This window comes from Lytechinus pictus, chromosome 6 (assembly GCF_037042905.1).
Source record: "Lytechinus pictus isolate F3 Inbred chromosome 6, Lp3.0, whole genome shotgun sequence".
Taxonomy (NCBI): domain Eukaryota; kingdom Metazoa; phylum Echinodermata; class Echinoidea; order Temnopleuroida; family Toxopneustidae; genus Lytechinus; species Lytechinus pictus.
The window spans coordinates 15,968,658-15,991,185 of NC_087250.1; the positions used below are offsets into that span (position 1 = coordinate 15,968,658).

Sequence of the window (22,528 nt, forward strand, 5' to 3'; positions counted from 1 at the left end):
AAAGGCATAATATTTAAGCTACAGAATCGTATGATACAATATATTTAAAAGCAATGTAATCTACTTCTGTGTTGTGGGATTCACGGTACACTACGTAATAATAATAATAGGCATTTATATAGCGCCATCTATCTAGAAATATTCTATTCCAAGGCGCGTTGTTATTATTATTACCCCGGCTTTAGCTCGAGCTGCCTCTCAGCGCTCATGCATTCAAGGAATTAGTCCTGCCGGGTACCCATTCACCTCACCTGGGTCGAGTGCAGCACAATGTGGATAAATTTCTTGCTGAAGGAAATTACTCCATGGCTGGGATTCAAACCCACGACCTTCTGTTTCAAAGTCAAAAGACTTATCCACTAGGCCACAACGCTCCATGTAGTCTTTCATGGGCAATAGTTGGTCCTAAAAAGGAGAACCCAAATGCGATGTATCGACTAGTGTGTTCTAGTCTTCTTCAGGAAAACAATATTGTCTATGGTATGCTATGCTATGCGGTAACTTTGCTTATGGTATGCCATATGTATGTGGTGATTGTCATTGATATATTTTATTGCCATGTGATTCTTTTTAAACTCGCTACATGTTAGGGGTGCTTCAGAGATAAGTGTTAGTCATCATTAATTGCAGACGCGCACTTGATATGCGACACATGATCCTATTGATAAATATACAGTACATGCGTCCTCTTTGCACGATTTAACCAATGCGATGCAGCCTTTTATAACACCCATAGGTAGGAACTTAAGTGCAAGTCTAAGTCAGACTTAAATCTTCATGAAAATAACTACCTTGTCACTAGATTTTCATAATCCGTTGTTATTATTTCACTTTCAATGTTCAGATACTGGTGCGGTCTTCTTCCCCTTGGATTCATCCCGCTATGAATATATTGGCAACCGTCCAATGTGGCGGCGGATACCGACCTCCTCCATCGATGTGGAGACTGCTGGATACGCTTTGCTAGCACAGCTTGCCTTGCACCAATATCAGAACGCTGGCAGGGTAGCCCTTTGGCTCAGTAAGCAGCAGGATTACGGTGGCGGATTCGTCTCTACTCAGGTGATGTGATAACAACTATAATAATAATAATGATAATGATAATTATAGCTGGATTTATAAAGCACTTTTTGCCTGAGGATACAACGCGCTGCTACTATTACCCCGACTTTAGCTTTGCTGCCCATGTAGGCACTCAAGCATTCTAGGAATTTCCCAGTCACATTTGTTAGGAAGTCTGTGGATGTTATTGACCTTGTACTTATCCTTCTATTTGACCTTGGAACTTGACCTTGTATTGTTCTTGATGGCATACGGGATACAGTTGTTGCTCTTCAAGCACTAGCCAAGTATGCTTTAACATCTCTAGTTCAGTACATTTGGCCTTGTATTTGACCTTGTATTTGACTTTGTAACTGACCTTGTGATTGACCTTGTATTGTTCTTTATGGCTTGCAGGATACAGTTGTGGCTCTACAAGCACTATCCAAGTATGCAGAGCGTCCTCAGTTCAGTAACATAAACATGGACTGCACTCTATCAACAGGAGGGGATATTCTTAAGAGACATGTGATTGAAAATCACAATGCTAAAATACAAGAAGAAGTCAAGGTAAGCAGTGGCAAGTAACACAAAGCTTACCAATCATTGTAGAATATCTTTAGGGCTTATACTTTTTAGCAGGCAAAATTGTCAAAAGAGCTTGTGGATATACTTGAAAAGGTTTTAGAGTTTGATCAATGGATAAAACTTGCATCGGATGGGTTTGTTAAAGCCTGTGATCGTGCCTACGTAGTTACGTGCCCCCCCCCCCCCCATGGACATCACTACCACCTCCTTTCCATCAACCAATCACTTCATACTTGGTCGTTATACTTTTTATGTTCTCTATCCCTCAGGTCTCTCAGTCTATCGGACATGACCTACAAATCAATTCAGTTGGAGAAGGAGTTGCTCTGGCAAATGTAAGATGTTTATTTTTTTTGTTCATCAAATCCTTTTTATAGTTAGCCTATTTTTAGTTTGGTAAATCCCCTGAAAAGTATGTGTCACTGGCATTTATAGATTATATAAATGCCTGTTCCCCCAACCGATTGTGTTATGAAGGTTATAAACTTCGAATATGTTTTTATTAGATGAATTCATCGGTTTTCAGAATTTAATTGACCGGGCACCTGTTCAAAATAGACCATCTGTGTTTTGGAACTTTGCCTATATAAAACACTTTCTCAGGCATGGAAATGGCTGAAAATTTCAGGATATAATCTTTTTCAGTAGTGTTCCTTTTATTTTTGTGATCTCTATTTTACAATTGGAATTGATTTTTGTATGTACATGTTAACAGGACATCAATGAAAAACAGCCTTTTGGATTTGATTGTTTCATTTTTATCCTGTATAATTATGTTGAATATGAATAAATATCCAGATATTTCAAGTTTATGCTGGCCATGAATGAAAGTAAACTGAAAAGAGAATATTATGGTTGAACATTAATGCAAGACTTCTATCTTCATCGTCTTTCTCGATAAGTTCTTTACTTTCTGCTAGAGATTCCATCCCTCAGTTTACATTTACGAGATGTGAAGCTTGCTATATTGGTCAAAGCCAGATGTGATTATAATGTACATGTATGTATCAGAATGAAGGTTATCCAAATTTAGATGGCTAATATGAAATGATAATTGACCATTGCATGTAACTTACAAACAATTTAATAAAACGCACCAGGGACGAAGTGGTAAGGTAATGAGTGCAGCGTTCTGTCAGCCGGGACGTAGTCTAGGCCGGTACTTCTGAGTTGCAATGCCGCTGGAGAAAAACTTATCAATGACTTTGTACACATGACCCAGCCCCAAGGCCAAGGCCGGCAAAACGTGACCTTTTGGCCGGCCTCGACTACATCCCTGTCAGTCAGCTTATATCTCTGCTTCCTTCTAAGGTGGAACTGCGGTACAACACTGAAAAATCTGATCTGGACACCTGCCCATTCCATCTGAACATCACTGCTGCTGAATTACCTTCTCAGGCCAATAATGGACAAAATCTAGAAGGACTTCGAATAACAGTATGTACAAGGTGGGTTGTCTGTGCTTGAAGCCAAGTTTCAACTTTGGTATATCCCAAAAAGTGAATGTTGCTCATCCTGTTCAGCATTAGATTGTATGAGTTTGCATACCCAAGCATAGGATGTGTAAGATGTGATATAAGATTGTTTCAGTGAAACATGTAAGATAGTAACCACCCAAAATTAACACTAAATGTGGCTTTTATAGACTTGTGGCTGCTACAGATGGTTCCTATACACGCAATCTGCATGGGTAGCAGTTTTAGTGGTTTTCAGTGAAGGGAGCACCCATATGAGTAAGCATTAATGATTGTATGATTGCACTATTGATTGCAGGTTTACCAGTGAAGGGAACACCCATATGAGTAAACATTCATGATTGTATGATTGCACTTTTGATTGCAGGTGTACCAGTTAAGGGAACACCCATATCAGTACTCAAATCATAACTGTATGATTCACTATTGATTGCAGGTTCACCAGTGAAGGGAACACCCATATGAATATGCATTCATACATGTAATTGTATGATTGCCCTATTGCAGGTTTACCAGTGAAGGGAACACCCATATGAGTATGCATTCATCATTGTATGATTGCACTATTGATTGCAGGTTTACCAGTGAAGGGAACACCCATATGAGTAAGCATTCATGATTGTATGATTGCCCTATTGATAGCAGGTTTACCAGTGAAGGGAACACCCATATGAGTTAGCATTCATGATTGTATGATTGCACTATTGATTGCCGGTTTGCTGGTGAAGGGAACACCCATATGAATGTGCATTCATGATTATATGATTGCACCTTTGATTGCATGTTTACCAGCGAAGGGAACACCCAAATGAGTATGCATTCATAATTGTATGATTGCACTATTGATTGCAGGTTTACCAGTGGAGGAAACGCCCAAACGAGTATGCATTCATAATTGTATGATTGCTCTATTGTTTGCAGGTTTGCTGGTAAAGAGAGTGCCCATATGAGTTAGCATTCATGATTGTATGATTGCACTATTGCTTGCCGGTTTACCAGTGAAGGGAACACCCATATGAGTAAGCATTCATGATTGTATGATTGCCCTATTGATTGCCGGTTTGCTGGTGAAGGGAACACCCATATGAATGTGCATTCATGATTATATGATTGCACCTTTGATTGCATGTTTACCAGTGAAGGGAACACCCAAATGAGTATGCATTCATAATTGTATGATTGCACTATTGATTGCAGGTTTACCAGTGGAGGAAACACCCAAAAGAGTATGCATTCATAATTGTATGATTGCTCTATTGTTTGCAGGTTTGCTGGTAAAGAGAGTGCCCATATGAGTTAACATTCATGATTGTATGATTGCACTATTGCTTGCCGGTTTACCAGTGAAGGGAACACCCAAATGAGTATGCATTCATAATTGTATGATTGCACTATTATTGTTTGCAGGTGTGCTAGTGAAGAGAATGCCCATATGAGTTAGCATTCATGATTGTATGATTGCACTATTGATTGCCAGTTTACCAGTGAAGGAACACCCAAATGAGTATGCATTCATGATTGTATGATTGCACCATTGATTGCAGGTTTGCTGGTGAAGGGAACACCCGTACATGTATGAGTTAGCATTCATCATGGTATGATTGCACTATTGACTGCAGGTTTACCAGTGAAAGGAACACCCTATGAGTATGCATTCATTACACTATTGATTGCAGGTTTACCAGTGAAGGGAACATCCATATGAATATGCATACTTGATTGTATGAATGCACTATTGATTGCTGGTTTGCTGGTGAAGGGAACCCCCATATGAGTATGCAATCATGATTATATGATTGCACCATTGATTGCAGGTTTACCAGTGAAGGGAACACCTAAATGAGTATGCATTCATGATTGTATGATTGCACTATTGATTGCAGGTTTGCTGGTAAAGAGAATGCCCATATGAGTATGCATTCATGATTTTATAACTGCACTGTTCTTTTCAGGTTTGCCAGTGAAGGGAACACCCATATGAATATTCATATCATAACTATATGATTGCACTATTGATTGCAGGTTTACTGGTGAAGGGAACACCCATATGAGTATTCTTGATGTAGGATTATACTCTGGATTCAAGGCTGTTGAAGACACTAAATCAGGATTGACAGGACTCAAAGAGGTACCCAATACAAACTTTTTTATACCATTATTTACCAAGTTCTGTAATTCCAATGTTCTTTGTACACGATCGGCCTGGTTTCGGGAGGCAATGGAATAATAACCTAATAGCAATGTGTATTTGTAGCAGAGAATCTCCAGGTTTCTGCAAAGTTAAAAAGCAGGGGAAAAATCACAAGTCCTGGATGATTGCAGAACTCACATAATTTCAAAGAAAACTCGTTTTTTGAGGCCCAGGGAAAATAAAATACAAGGAAAAAATGTGAAAGATCATCAAATTAAAAGCTACATGTAGATTCATTACAAGTACATGTAAACTGTGTGTTTGGCATGTATTTGTCTCGTATTGTCTCCATGGAAACTTATGTTTCTGTATGATTTTTACTATTCACAATTGTTTTATCATGATTTATATGTGTCACTGAAGAGCACAGAATGTTATTTAAAACTGAAGAAAATATAATTTTTTATTCTAGCAAACAAAACGTAAGGTTTCTAATGTAGCACCACATCAAAGTCCCCAACTTCTTAACCCTATTTTAGGAATATTTCAGACCAGGATATACTGGATTCCCCCCCTCCCCCAGATTGCGGCCGCTGATTGCGTGATTGCCGCAAAATTTTGCACGCACGTAGAGCCAGATGTAAACTGAAAGATTGTAAAGTAAAATTTTCAAAAAATTTGTTTAGATTTTTTTATTAATTAATTATGCAAATAAGCTTATGAAATTTGCCCTAAATTTTTTTGGTGTGGATGTTTTCGCCTTTAACTCACTTTATATAGCTAGTAGAATGCTAATTTTGGTGAGAGTATCGATTTCTACATTTCTAACACATACATATGTATAGACAAAAATTTGCCAAAAATATAATTATTTTCTATGTATTTTATTGTTCTTTTTAAAGTTCTTATGCATTTCTTAGTTTTTTAAACCTTTGTTTTTTATTGTTTTTCTAATGAACTTTGTCGGGGACCCTTTTGCGATCATAAATATCATAAAATAAATCCATTTACACCAACAGAAGTAAAAAATAATCATACATTTATGATTTTTGGTTGAAAAACACAATTTGCATTGACTTCGTACACTGAATCACGTTTTTTTTAGCAATTTTAGGTCTGACATGCACTTACAGAATGTTGTGTAATTTCGAAATCGCGTACCCGAGGGTTGGAAAAAATGTTCAAAAAATTTCGCGCGGCAGTGAAACAATGAAATTTGTCGAGGGGGGGTCAAATTGACCCCCCCCCCCCATCAGATAAGGGTTGATGTGGCCTTGTTTCTGGCTCTACATGTATATGCTACTCATTATATTCATTGCCAAGAAGCGAAACAAGTACTTCACTCCTCGAAATACAGAATATCCATTGCAGTTTTTGAGCCTACACAAAAGAATGTGTAACTTTGGAACCCTGCGCCCGGGCCTCTCTGATTCGGTCTTAAAAGTTACAAGAAACTTGAAAGAAAAAAGGTCAAGAAATGTTGTGGTGAAATCACTTTACACTTAGGAATTATTGGGTAAATTGTCAAAGGCAAGAGGGGGGGGGGCTTCCAACCTTAAAATATGTAGGATCTAACAAACTTTTATCTTTTAACAAAATTACTGTTTTTCTTTTTTTTTTGTAGTTGATTAATGGCAGTGACTCGATTTCTTCATATGAAGCTGGCCAACGGTCTGTCATCTTCTATTTAGATGAGGTACAGTAATAGTGATGATGATAATAAAAATAATAGTAGGTTTGGTTTAATGATGCGCCAAATTCACTCTTTGGAGTGGCCAAGGTGCAATGAAAAAAAAATGAGGAAAGTGAGTGGGAGACAGTAGATACACTGTACGATGGTAAATCAATGTTGAACGTGGATTGGAAGCATGGTGTGGACTATACTCCAGGTGATGTATAATTATGTCAATGGAAGTGCACTTCTTCCATAACCAGGGAATGTCATTCCAGGGAACTTAGCCAGGATATGCAAAATCTCATGCTCCCATGCCTTTGTGGAACCAGATTTAGATGAATGTAGGAATCTGATAGGAATGTATTTGTCGACCAGGGGCCCGTAACACAAAGCTTTGCAAAGATTGTAAAATAGTTTTCTACGATTGATTCCACTGACTACAATGTATAATCAATCGTGAAAATCGAGTGTACGATTAATTGCTAACTTTTGTGTTATGGGACCCAGATCAACATTGTACTGAGGAGCATGATCATCGATTGCTTTGAGAACAGGGAGTAGTATTTTCAAAAACCTACACAGCAACCAGTGTATTGGCTCTGCTGGTAGAGCGTCCCTCTCACAACAGACAGGTTGGCAGTTCAAAGCCCGGCTGCGTCAGACAAAAAGAGATTAAAGGATGAGAGTTGCTGCTACCCTTTTTGGTGTTCAATGATTCAAGGGATAGCGCTACCTGGATCCGACACTGCACAGTGTCTGCCAGGTTCACAATCAATTGGGCACAAACAATATTGGATGTATTTTTATTTCACATTTCATTTCGGACAATGAAATATGGATTTTCATTTTTTTTTTCAATTTCATTTTCAATTTGTTGTTTCTTAGCGCTACAGGCTCCAGTAACAAAATGGTTAGGGGATTAATTGTAAACTTGAATTTTGCAATTAATTGTACATTGTAGTCAATGGAATCAACTGTAAAAAAATGTTCTGTGTTGATAGCTCAGGTTGTGCTACGGGCCCCAGATAGTTATTATTATTATTATTTTAGATCTGCAGAACATCTGATACAAGTGCCATATGAGGTACATCTATACATTAAGGACGTTCCACAGTTATGTTTGTGCGCATTATGATCTGCGCATTGTTTACACTCTGCGCGCTGACGTCACAATGAATGAACAGGTGATTAATTAGCTGCAGGTTTGAGCTGATTTTTCTCATCTTCTGCACTTTAACTGCAGATCCTATGCGTTATTTCATGAAACTAAAAAATCGAATTATTCAATGGACCATTCAAAAAAAATTCTCTACAATCTCAAAATACTTTACTCTGCAGTGCTGCCAAGAATCACGAATATTACCCCGAGTTTGAATAAATGGTAGAGTGGTTTTGATTTTTCTTCACATAGATACAAAGCATTCGCCGCATTTTTGGTGTTTTAAAAAGCACATTTGCTCTAATAAAAATGCTGATGGTTTAAAAACAAGCACATGAACCCCTATTTTTTAATGTTTGTACCTCTTAGGTATACCTTCCTCTACAACTCTGCAAATTTTGGTGAAAATGACATGGATTTTGAATAAAGTGCAGCATATATTGTACGTTTGTAGTTTGTTACTGAAATTTCACATTTTTTAGATTGGGATTTTGTTATCTTTTACGCCATTTTTAAGAACTGGCAGTGCTGTTAAACTTAAAATTGCAAACAAATAGCACTATAAATAGATTCTCCATTCTAATGATACAATTATTAACTCTCTTGCGAAATTTGATGACTTGTTCATGTATTTTGACTGAGTAATAGAGGTTTAAACTCATTGTAGTAATCTTGGGCGGTCTAAAAATGCCAAATTCGTTTGAATGCGCAATTCTTAAGAATATCAATTTTGGTGAAATTTGAAGCTCTATAGCAAAAAATCAAGCACATGGACCTATGTTAATTTTTGCATATTTCGAATATTAAGGTTCTAAAGTATCTATGAGCAAAGTTTGGTGAAAATGACATGGATTTCACTTTAACTGTGGAACGTCCTTAAGCTGTTGGAGCTTGAGTCTGCATATATGCGGGCTAGAGTCTGTGGGACACATGTATTACAGCAAAATCATTCATTTTCAAACAGGTTGAAGACCCTGGCGTGAAGTTAGTTTATGTTGGTTCATTCATTTAAGTATAACACTAATATATGTGAGGGTGGACTAGTGTGTGTGTGTTATGTTTAATGGGCTTTAGGAGAAAAAAAGCTTTGTGTAATCCTTTAAAATCTACTCGTACTTGTACTGATGATGTACATGTATTTAAATATGTGTCCATATTCATATTATTATTACTGTTATGTTTTTTGTTTGTGTTTATTATTATAACTGTTATTCTTATTATTATTATCATTAGTATTATGAATTGTTCTTATTAGTTATCAATATTTTTGTTTAGATTATGATGATGATATTTGTTATTATCATTATAATTATTTGTTATTTGTTTTTCTGTAACCTAGATTCCAAAGACAAGTGACCTATGCTTCACATTTTATGCTGAAACTGAAGTGGTTGTCGGGAATGTACAAGCGGCCGCTGTTCATGTGTATGACTACTACGATCCCGGTCAGTACCTTTTACATTTGACCTATCACCCCCAAACCCTTGATAGTCGCCCAAATTGAAATTTGCAATTTAAATCGAGCGTTTTTAAAGCACAACTTAATTTTGAAAGGGATGTACATGTATAACTCTCACTGAATTTATTTTACATTCAACCAAGTACTTGCGTGGATTCTGCTTCAGTTTCTATGCACATTGTTTTTGACATGCCTCAGTATATATTTTCTGTAGTCTGACTGAATGAACAATTCGTTTGGTCTAAAATCAATAAAGAGAAGTCACTCTTAATGTTAGATTTCCCATCAAAACCTGCTTAGTGATTGCTACATTCATCTCTGAAAAAGGGTTTCCTTTTTTTGTTTTCTGTGATGCACAAATGCATTTTTAAAGTTCAAGTTACTTGTTTAATTGGAACTTTGTTTTAAGCTTTGTTTGAAATGTTTAAAATGGATATCATTTTGTTTTGGCAGCTTAATGCTGTCCCTTCATATTTCTAGATGTTTTATTGTCTTGTTTGCAATACAGACCTGTCCTGTACTATTTTCTACAAGCCTGGCACAGGTAGTTCCCTTTTGAACACACTGTGCTCTGAAAATGAATGTATCTGCTCTGGTGGTTCACTTAGTAAGTATCCAGTCACCTCCTATATCCCCTCTGGCTCCTTACCCCCTCCTCCACCCACCCCCCTCCCCTCCATCTTCTTCTCCCTCTCTTCCTCGCTCACTCCTTCTCTCCCTTCTCCCTCCCTCTCCCAACCCCCCTCCTCTCCATCCTCCTCTCTACCCTCCCTCACTCTCTCTCTTTCCTTCCTCTCTCCCTCACTCCCCTCCCTTCCCTCTCTCCCTCTCTGCCCCACCCCCTCCCCCATCTTCCTCTCCCTCTTTCTTCCTTCCTACCCTCCCTCCCCTCCCTCCCTCCCCCTCTCCCTCTCCTTGCCCCCTCTCTCCCCCTTCCTCTCTTCCCCTCCCCTCCATCTTCCTCTCCCTCCCCCTCCCTCCCTCTCTCTGTCCCTTCCGTCTTTTCCCCCTCCCCTCCATGCCCCTCACCACTCTTTCTCTCCGCTTGGGCTTTTTAACCATGTCTGAATAAAATCAGTCTCATCTTATTGACCGATCGGGCGATGTACATTTTATTTGTGTAAAAAGATTAATTTGTTTCTGTTTATTCTGTTACAAAATTCTGCAACCCTACGGGATAATATGTATGGAAATCAAATGTATGGAAATCCATCTTTGTCATATTTTTTTCTGCATGAAATTTGCACACGTCCTTTGTAAACAAAGGGAAGCACACTGAATTTTCAAGAAAACAAAGAATGTATGAATAATAATAATAATAGCGGTATATTTACCAAGGGTAGCCAATTCTGTTCCGAAAACTGTTTTCCCAGTGGGCCCTGCTATTATTACCCCTGCTTTAGCTGGGCTGCCTAGGCACTCAAGCATTCAAGGAATTAATCCTGCCGGGACCCATTCACCTCACCTTGGTCGAGTGCAGCTCAGTGTGGATAAACCTCTTGCTGAATGAATAAACATATCTGGACAATATTTTGAACAAATTTGTATTTTAGATGTTGACTTTGCTAGCCATCCATAGTTGTGGCAGTTCGGATCAATCTTTGTAAGACGGGGCCCAGACTTTTAAAATCAAGTCAATGTTAGCCATTGTCTTTAAGATGTAAAAATGCCTGTCTTACAACAAATTATGATTAATCTGATCAACCTTAGATGTATGAAAATCCATCAATGTCATATTTTTTCTGCATGAAATTGATTGATGCCTATTTCAATTCTGTTACAGAGTTCTGCAACCCTACTGATCGGTGCCCTCGTTTATATTCTGCTAGTGAATTGGAGGCAACTGCCTGTCAAAGCCACAGCAGTTATGGTAAATGATAATAATAATCATAATAAACAGTTCTTGTATACCACATATCACATTATGATTACAATTGCCCGTATTCTGAAGTTTTCTGAAGAAGGCTTAACTCAGACCATGGGTAAACTCCCTGCTAAAATTATGGGAAGCCAAAAGTGTCAAAATTTTATTAAGTTGTGTATTTCTTATGTTTACTGTGCTCTTTGCTGATTCATCGATGGTGAAGAAAATAATCTTTTTATACTTCCTAGACAATTATGAATGATTTGAGAGCCAAATGAGCTGAAATATGATATATCTACGTACCATTAGTGATTTATGTTACAATTGGCTATCCATACTTAAACCAAAACTTTAAACCTGAGTTTAAGTTAAACCCGACTTCAGAATACGGGCTAATGTCTATATTACTCTCTATTACTCCGGCTTTAGCTTGGCAGCTGTAATTGGTTCCATGAAATTTGCTCCGGCGACAATTGCTCTGATGGAAAATCTACACGTTAAAGGACAAACCCACCCCAACAAAACATTGATTCAAATAAAAAGAGAAAAATCCAGCAAGCATAACACTGAAAATTTCATCAAAATCGGATGTAAAATAAGATAGTTATGACATTTTAAAGTTGTACTTAATTTCACAAGACAGTTATATGCACATCCTAGTCGGTATGCATATTAGGGGACTAATGATGTCATCCACTCACTATTTCTTTTGTATTTTATTTTATGAAATATGGCATATTCCAATTTTCTTATTGTCAAGTAGTGAAACAACAATAAATTACTCCCTGAACATGTGGAATTAGCATTGTTTGATACTATATGGTTCAGTCAAGTTGGTCTTTATTGTCAAATTTATCATTAAATGAAATATTGTATAATTAAAACAATAAAAAACAAGAGAAATAGTGAGTGAAGGACATCATCGACTGTCTCATTTGCATGTCACTGAAATGTGCATATTATTGTTTTGTGAAAAATAAGCGAAACTTTAAAAAATATCATAACTTTCTTATTTTACATCCGATTGTGATGAAATTTTCGGCGTTATGCTGCTTTGATTATTCTCTATTTATTCAAATCAACATTTTTTCAGGGGTGGACTTGATCTTTAAGCCATAGAACCCAACCTTGAAAACTAAATAAACCCTAATCCTGATATTTACATTCTGCTGAAGCAAAAATTCTATTGCAATCCTAACTCTAACCCTATGCCCTCCGGAGCAAAAGTCGCAGGAGCAGATGTCTTGTCATCGCCGTTATAACAGCGCATAAGCATTTTAAGGCATTAACCCTAAAAAGACTGGGCTACATGTATTTTAGATGCATCGAGAACTGAAGGGGGCCATCATGGCCCCCCTTCTTATCTCAGCTGCCGTTCGCGCGATTGCGCCGAAATTTGGCACGCACATTCTTTACCACATATATGATGGGGTGACCATAAATTGCGCACATTTAAAAAATTATCATGAAGTTGATTTTCAATCAAAAATTTATCAAACCTCACACAAAATTAATCAAAATCATAAATACCAAATGGAAGGCAAGATCCCAAAGTCAAATTTGCTTGACGGAATTATAAAGTAGGTCAAGGGCTTCACTGGCATTGTGATCTCAAAATTCCATGACGATCGACTAGTGCGCGCTCGGCTGAAAAAGTGTGATCTTATTTTGTGCACAATCGTTTTGCAAGGCTTTAGAAAAGATATTAAGTAGACAAAGGTAAGATAATTATATCAGATGGAGGTTAAAATACCATAAATTCGATTGGTGCCACATTTTACTTATTTGGAGACCTCTGCTTGCGCAGACTAGCGATTTCTTGATGCTTGTCGAGAAGATCAGATTTAATCGGAGCGGACGCCAAAGGTAACAAAATTTGCTGATGTTTTGCGAATTTTTTTACAAAATAATAGAGACCTTACCTTCAACAAAATTACCATATTGAATAATTTTAAGTCGTTCTTTCTGTTGGTAATATCAGTTTTTCAAGATATTAATTAGATATTGAGATATTCGACCATGCGCAAAATTAGGTTACATGCGAATTAAGGTCGTCACACTACCATACTGCAAGCCAGTATAAAAAATCTGTTTTATTTATTATGAATGAAATATGCAAGATTATTCGTGAAAAACATTATTTGCATATTCAACCCCCAATTTCACTTCACATTTTCTTTTTTGTCCAGATGTCATCTTTGTAATCTAATTTAAAGGTTTCCACAAAGAAAAATTGTGAAAGCCAATTTTTTTCCTCATGTATTTCTTTGTTTTTAGAATTTCTTATGTATTTCTTTGTTTTTTCATCTTTTGTTTTTCATTGTTTTTTAATGAAAATTATAACAGATCATTAAACAACTAAATTTAACCCATTGGTATTTGTCTTCAACATTCATGCTAATCTAACATTGTGTTTTATTGTACACAGCACTCAAGATCCACATTGAGCAAGAACAAGTAATAGGCGGATTCAGGGTGTACAACTTCACCGTCAAAAAACAAATAAAAAGGGGTAAGTTTCAAATTATTTAGCCCTAGATGTACTACCACGGGGTATTGAAATAGCCCCCCCCCCCCCCATTAACATTTTTATGATGAATCTGAAATGTTTCAGGATTGCACCACTTAGTTTATGACCTTTCTTTTAAAAGTCTTGAGTTAACTTTTGAGATTTTGCGACATCCTTGTACGCTGTTACGAAAGTAAGCATCGGTATTTAGGTGCATGTCAGACCCAAAATCGCTATGAAACTTTTTTAACTATTTATGACCAAATAATGTTCCCAACAAATTTTCTTTAAAAAAAAATCATACAGAGGAAAGGTTTAAGAATACAAACGTGCACTGTAGAAATTCAATAAAACAACAAATAACAAGAAATAAATTCTGGTAGCAAGATTTGTCTAAAGTACAATTATTGTGAATGCTGTTACACCAATCATTAGCATTATTCTATACTTTTTTGTTACTTAAGATTTATATTTATATTTTACCTCTGACAATTGTAAGCGATGTGATACTTTTTGTGTATAGCGCATATAAATAACCGTTATTATTATTATATGAATTAGAATAAAAAAGTATGATTACATTCAATAATTACCATAGTTTATATATATGTCGGATTTGAACATAATTTTTGCTATTTATCTTACTTTATTTACTTTGTTTATCTGTATATACTCTGTTTCTATGGTTTTACACAAATTATTACTTTATAGTTAGTGTTTCACCCAAGTTTCCATTTCCTATAGTGCCCGTAATTATTTCCTCACTTTCATTTCAGTGGTTTTTACCAGTGAATAAATTATACGATTTGCAATTTGTATCTATATTTTTTGTTCTCGTAACACTTAAGTCATTTTCATGTTATCATTTATGTAAAAATATTTGTTTATTTATGTTACTACACTTTGCCTCTATAATAACTCAGAATTTGATTTTATTTACATGTATGATATTGATGATTTTTGTTGTAATCCTGATTCTGTTTACATCAGATCATTTATGAAAAACAGCATTTTACTGATCTTATGTACCTGACTAAATATATTCAAATAAATGAATAAATAAATAAATATATAAACGAATAAATAAATAAATGAAAAATGAATAAATGAATAAATAAATAAATAGATATATAAATATATAAATAAATAAATATAGAAATGAATAAATAAATAAATATAGAAATGAATAAATATATATATAAATAAAAAAAATAAAAAAATAAATGAATGAATGAATATATAAATAAATAAATATCTAAATAAAGGTTATCATATATAATAACATATATCGATTTAGCAAAATTTACCCATGCAATTGCGTAGATTTTGCTTCATTTCAGACATTATGAGCAGTGTATAGGCGTGTAATATAGGTCCACTTGAATGATAATACAATATCCCTTCACTACTCAGTATTTTCATACAACAATGATTCTGTTAATACTAAGTACCAGTAGCTGAACAGGAACAATTGAAATTATTGGGAAATATATTCTTGGTTTTGTTGATAGTTATGTAAAAGAAAAAGGTGTATATTATTAAAAAGGCCAGTGCTAAGGGGGTCAATAAACTCTGACCAGTTTATTGAGGTTCAAACTTGTTTCATCTTGAATTGTCGTAATAACTTTGAAAGTCAGGTCACAATCAAGGTCAAAGGTCATTTGTGGTCAATAAACTGTCCATTCTGTTGATGTTCAAGCTTGTTGTTTTATTTGTTTTCATAAACGAAGGAGACGAAAACATTCCTTTGAACGGGATGAGGCAGTTGTATGTCAATGAAGGTTGTAAGTGCCCCAAAATTGGACAACGAAGTATCCCTGGTGACTTTTTACTCGTTGGCCGGGAATCCCTCAAGTACACCACCAAAGATGGAGTTGAAAGGTATATTAAAAGTAACACACATCATGGAGGGTAATAGTAAGAATTATACACACGTTTCTATGGTAACAAGTGTGTGTAATTACTCAAATGCCCAATCAAAATGATGTGTATTATTTGTTTTATAAGTTAGTGATGTGAATCATTTTTATTTGTTTAACTATTCTTAGAGACATCAAATTAACCCTTATCTAACGGAGGGGGGTCAATTCGATCCCCCTTAACAAATGTTGTTTTTTTAACCGCGCCGCTCGCTGAATTTTTACTTTCAAGTCTTGCACATCTTTTTAGAACAAATATCCGACACCCGGGTTCATGGTTCAGAAATTTCGCAATATTTTGCATGTCAGACCCAAAATTGCACAAAAACGTGATTCTGTGTACAAAGTCAATGCAAATTTTGTTCTTTCAACCAAATATCATAAATGTATGATTATTTTTACTTTTGTTGGTTTAAATGGATTTCGTTTATGTTACTTATGATCGCCAAAGGGTCCCCAACAAATTTCATTGGAAAAAACAAATTTAAAAAAGGTTCGAAAAAACAAAGAAATACATAAGAAAAAAAATAAATACATGTACATAAGAAATTGATTATATTTTGGCAATTTTTTTGTAGATATTTATTAGAAATGAAAAAAATTGATACTCTCACAAAAATTAGCATTCTACAAGATATAAAATGAGTTAAAGGCAAAACATTCACACACAAACATTTTTTGGGCAAATTTCAAATGCTTATTTGCATAATTAATTTGATAACAAAATATGAACAATTTATTTTTTGGAAATTTTACTATTCAGTGTTGTAGTTTACTTCCGGCTTTACAGGCGTGCAAATTTTTGTGGCGATCGTGCAATCAGTGGTCGAGATCTGAAGATCCTTATACCCTGGTCTGAAATATCCCAGTGAAAATGGGGTTAAGCACTAAATAAATTTTGCATATTATTCTTATTTTTATGATTATTTTTCTCATAATGAAACCATGACCATTCAATAATCTGTACCATAAGGTCGGGGGGCAGATTCCGCTGCCCCTCTACATTTTTCAAGATAAATCTGCCGCGCGAAATGTTTTAAATCGCGCCGCTCACTGACTTTTTCCTTTCAAATCTCGCACAACTTTTGAGACCAAATTTGCAATGCCCGGGTATGCGGTTGCGAAATTACGCAACATTATGTAAGTGCATGTCAGACCCAAAACTGCTCAAAAACTTGAATTCATATACGAATCCCATGCAAATTGTGTATTTAGCAAAAATTCCTAAATGTATCATTATTTCTACTTTTACTGATTAACCTTAATTAATTTTGTCTTGTTTATGATCAGAATTAAGTCTGCAACAAGTTCCATCGAAAAAACAAAAAAAACAAAGAAATACATTAAGAAATTTAAAAAAACAAAATACATGAGAAAAAAATTGTGATACCAATTTTTTTAAATAGTACATTTGATCGGATTCTACAAAGAGTCTGTGAATAAAAAATTAGCAGTTTTGGGGCCGTATGATAGTTGATTAGAGCAAATGTTTCATTTCATGCATAAATTATCATAGTTAATTCATTATATGAAAAATCTTATTATTAAAAAAAAAACTAACCATACAGCCTTGTAGATTTTATCGCACACTACCATTGTGCAAATTTTCACGGCGCTCGCGCAATCGAAGGCGGAGATCTCAGGGGGGGGCGGTCCAAATAACCCGGCTCTTTTAGGGTTAAATAAATCATGATCTGATTAATTTCAAAGTAATCAAATTACAAACAATACAAAACAAATACAAACAGCTTTATGAAACATATGCATGTTTACCTGATTGTTATTGTGGTAATATTTTATGCAAAGAAGCTACTCGGGGGGACCGTAACACAAAGCTTAGCAATGATTTGACAACATTTTTCTATGATTGATTGCATTGACTTCAGTGTACAATTAATTGTGATAATCAAGCGTACGATTAATCACTAACCTTTGTGTTACGGGACCCTGGTCCGTAATCACACTTTAATGAGACAATTTCACTCCTTTCAGAATCAGAATTGTGTCTTTTGAGAGAACATTCAGCTTTTTCGGAGTGGAAATGTCTAAATAGATCCCCAGTTCACTCCAAAGGGGTTGGTGCCTGATTGGGTTTGAACTTCTTTTTGGAGTGGAAATGTCTATAAATGGATTCCTAATTCACTCCTGAAGAAGTTATGATGTAATACCTGAAGATGTATAGTTCACTCCAAAGGGCTTGATCCCTGGTATCACTCTGAGAGGAGTGTCCGGAGTCTGATTTAGGACTAGGTAGGGAGTACTGTCACGTTATGGTCTCAAGATTGTCATTAGTTTTCACTTCGACAAACTTCTTTTCTTTGTCTAGATACCGGTACTTGTATGGAAAATTCTCCAAGATGGTACTTTATCCAAGGCAGAGTTTAGTCAGAAATTTGGACATACGCCAAGCATTGAGTACCTTTGAAACGAGCATGGATGAAGCGACCGCCTGCTCTGGTGAGAGTTAACTCACTTCAGTTCGGAACCAGTTAATAGTGGGACTGTCCTCTAACGCCATCTCTCATGACTCATGCCCAGTAACGTCACCATGCCAATAGGTATATCATGGGTTAGTATTACCCATTGATCAGTATCACCCACGTATAAGCCATTACATGTGTCTTTATTGTGATGATATCGCACAGTACACACGCTCAACTCATTTTGTTGTGAGCTTGAATTCTTATTTTTTTGCATGTGCAGCAACAGTAATGTTTGAAAATGGGAATTTTAGAAAATCAGAACTTATCAAATCTACCCTAAATCAAAACCCAGCAAAGGCAGATAAAGGAATATTACAATTATTAGATGGTAGGTTGATTACTACTATTTTTTTTCAAACTTTGGATATCATGACAAAGTTGAATTAACAGACTCATCATATCTGTTTAGAAACTTTCAAAATTTTGCTTCTCTTTATACATATTTTGTTCTTTTTTTAATGTCATTGTTTATTTGAGTTGTTTCAATTCTGGATTTAGAATAAGGTTATTTACTTAATTACTTAATGGATTAATTGATTTAATGAATACATTAAGAATTGAATGAATGAGTAAATAAATGAATGAATTAATTAGTAAATTTATAAATGAGTAAAAAATATACATTAGATAGATGAATAAATAACTAGATAATTATATTAATAAATGAATGCCCAATACGTTTAGTGTATAGTATAAACTTTGATGAAATCTGAGCTGAGTTAGTAAAACAAAAACTAACTCTAGATTCACTTGAACTAAATAATCTACAATAATAACAATAATAATTTTACATCATGATTTATTATTATAAGTGCTCACTCTGTACTTTATATACTTGCACACAATCTGGCTAAAACTGAATTAATAAAATGTACCATATCAGGTATGATTACTTGTTAACATAACAAGACACAATTGATATTTATGATAAATTGTATAATTGATTTGTAACCTGTATGCGAATTATGTGGCTCCTATAGAGTTGAATAATTTGTGCTTTTATTGACAAATGGGATCAGTTTAGCTTTGCAAATACATCTCATTTAAAAGCAGTTGCAATTCTTGTACAGTGCAGCAAATGAAGTTTCTTTTTGAGTAGTTTCAGTACAGTTAGTGTGCTTAAATGAAAGTGTATGATTAAATAAAGCTGTATTGAGAAGCATGTGGTTTGTGTACAGTTATTATGACTTTTATGTTCTTTGTGTTTGTGTGTGTGGGTGTGGCAGTGTGTGGAGGATTTGTTTTTTATGAATTTTGTAGCCATTTTAACTGTGGTTGTATGAAAGTGTATGATCAGATAAACCAGAATTGAGAAGCATGTAGTTTGTGTATGGTTATTAGACTTCTATGTTCTTTGTGTGTGTGTGGGGTGTCAGGGTGTGTGTGTGAGAGTGAGAGATAGTGTTTTAGTACATATTTTGTATAAATTTAGTAGCCATTTAGCAGTTATTGTGGTTTTAATGAAAGTGTATGATCAAATTATCCTGTATTGATAAGCATGTAGTTTGTGTAAGATAACTATGGCTCCTGTGTTCTTTGTGTGGGTGTGGGTGTATCAGAGTGTGTGTGAGTTTTATTACATATATAAATCAGTAGCCCTTTAACAGTTTTTTTTTAAAGTTCTCGTTTAAATGACCTACCATAATTGTAAAGCTTAGAGTCTCCTCTTTCATCTGAAATTACTTAATTTATTTCTCATTCACGCACGAATGAGCAAAAACAATTTGAAGACGGGATAACGAAGTCACTTGTATCTGGGTTTCAAAAAGAAATCCACGTTTTCAAAATGTTCAATATCTGCTCTTTAATTTGATACCTCAATTACAGAGAATGGCAATAAATAACAAGGTTCTGGTTATATGAAATAAGGCTTGAATTTCAATAATTTCGTTTAAAATGAAGAGGTTTTACAGGCTAGCGTTCACACTCACACGACACTCCGTTTTGTTGACGATCAACCATGCATTAATTCTTTTGTTAACCGTGCGATATCGTAGCTTCTGTGGGGAACCGGTGAAAAAATGTTTATTTAATAAAATTATGGATATACAAGCATTGTTTCGAGGAAACAGAACTTTTTTACTTCTTGACCATTTTCTGTGATTAAGTTATCAAATAAAAGAGCAGATAATGAACTTTTTAGGCATGTGATTTTCTTTTTGAAATTCAGATACCCCCAGCCAAATTAGTTTTTGGTATCCTTTCTTCAAATTGTTTTTGCTCACTCATGCGTGAATGAAGAATAATCTAAGTAATTTCAGATGAAAGAGGAGACCCTAAGCTTTAATTTGGTAGGTCATTGTCGATTGTATTTATGATTAAGTTATGATAAATCATCACTAAATCTCAGTTTCATTTTTTGTGGGACGTAATATATTTCACGTAGGCCTGTCATGTTTTTTTTTTTAAGTTGTACAAGTAGATTTCTTAATGTGCTTTCTGTTGTCATAGTAGCCTTTTCGTAAATTTTAACTCGATGAAAAATGCATGGTTGATTAAAATCATGCGAAGGTATGGAGAATCAGACTTATATTCGCACACAAAAGAAAATAAAATAAAAACGGCTGTTGGGAAGGGAATAATTGATCTTTTATATTGTTGGTTATTTTGTTTCTGAAGTTCAATGCACTTTTGTATGATGTTGTGTGACTTACAAGCACAAACTCGAAATGTGACTATGTATGTTTGTTAAGTGAGATTATGTATCTTTATGATTATTTACTTAGTTTTCAATATTATTTATTTCTTTTATCACAAGACCATTTCTATAATGTTTTTATTGTTTAGAATAAGTACACTTTGGACTCATTTGTTGAGATTGCAAACGAGGCAGTACAGGTTAATTCAATCAGCATTTTTTTCAGTAACAAAACCGAGAGGGAGTTATGAACAGAAGGAAATATTGATGGGGAGTCATAACGTATAATGGGCCAGAAAAATTAAGGACAGGCATGCACAGAATAACGGATGGAGAAGTTCTTAGTGAGTCGTGACCAAGAAAACCGAGATAGCGACAGCGATAATGTGAAAGGTCCATTTACCAAATTATGATAAAAATGTCATGGGCTCCTTTCTACAATTCCCTCTAATCAATTAATCCGTATTCAACGACTACAAAATTGGGCAGCATGATTAATTTTACAGGTTTCCCGAGATCATCCTTCCTAACCACTCTTTAATTCTTTTCACTGGCTTCCTTTTAAACAGAGAATTACGTTCAAATTACTCTTGATTGTCTACAAAACACTGAATAAACAGGCTCCACAGTATTTAAGTAACTGCTTGAATCTGTATACACCAACTAGAGCACTTAGGTCGGCCAGTGATCACCTTCGCCTCACGTATTCATTAACTCGTACATAAGCTGGTGACAGAACTTTTACGGTGTCGGCTTCAAAAATCCTGGAACGACCTGCCACTAATAATTAGACAGTCTCCAACATTAGCAATTTTCAAAAAGTCGTTAAAAACTCATCTCTTTCGTACTTTGTAGTTTTTAAAATATTACATTTAATTAATTCATTGTAAGCGCTTTGGGCCTAATGGGAAAAGCGCAGGACAAATAATAAGTAATAATAATATTATTAACCCCATATTCCTTGCCTTTTATTTTCCTATAATTTTCCCTTTCCCCTTTAACGTTCTTGATCGTGGATTTTTATTCATAAGGGGGACAGTGACCCTAACCCGTACCTATACGCCATATAAGTGGGGCGCAGGTGTTGGAAAGTATATGAAATTAAGAATTGGTCAGATAACCATGATAGTGTAAACTTTAGAGATGAGTATAATAAGCTTAGATTAAAAGAAAGAGAGAGAAGGGGTTAGAGGGAGATAGAAAAATAAAACAGAGAGGGGGGGGGTATATTGAGAGTATCAATGAAATCACTTTCCTTCTTTTTTTCACTTGTTCAAGTGCTCTGTCATTCTCTATCACTAAATCTTTCTCCTATCCCGAGGCTATTTAATAGAAATTAAATGTTCACTCCCTCCCCTTCCCCAACCCTTTCTCCTTCAGCCCGCCCCTCCTCATCAATCACATTCTCCCCCCCCCCCTCCTCATCAATCATATTCTCTCCCCCCGCCCCCTCCTCATCAATCACATTCTCTCTCTCCCTCTCCTCATCAATCACATTCTCTCTCCCTCTCCTCATCAATCACATTCTCTCTCCCCCCTCCTCATCAATCACATTTTCTCTCTCCTCATCAATCACATTCTCCCCTC

General features: G+C 35.4%; 1 protein-coding gene across 1 annotated transcript in view; it reads left to right on the top strand.

Annotated features, from left to right (window-relative positions):
- The window catches only part of LOC129263253 (complement C3-like), a 98,233-nt gene extending 78,768 nt beyond the window's left edge, over positions 1–19,465 (top strand). Inside the window, exons 29-40 of the mRNA XM_064101040.1 lie at positions 845–1,062; positions 1,459–1,611; positions 1,899–1,964; positions 2,941–3,077; positions 5,127–5,232; positions 6,860–6,931; positions 9,409–9,514; positions 10,037–10,135; positions 11,312–11,398; positions 13,821–13,904; positions 15,632–15,782; positions 18,147–19,465. Coding sequence (XP_063957110.1) covers positions 845–1,062; positions 1,459–1,611; positions 1,899–1,964; positions 2,941–3,077; positions 5,127–5,232; positions 6,860–6,931; positions 9,409–9,514; positions 10,037–10,135; positions 11,312–11,398; positions 13,821–13,904; positions 15,632–15,782; positions 18,147–18,288 — 1,421 coding nt within the window. The 3' untranslated portion in view covers positions 18,289–19,465. The remainder of the gene's footprint in view (positions 1–844; positions 1,063–1,458; positions 1,612–1,898; positions 1,965–2,940; positions 3,078–5,126; positions 5,233–6,859; positions 6,932–9,408; positions 9,515–10,036; positions 10,136–11,311; positions 11,399–13,820; positions 13,905–15,631; positions 15,783–18,146) is intronic.
- Positions 19,466–22,528: the final 3,063 nt, after the last annotated feature.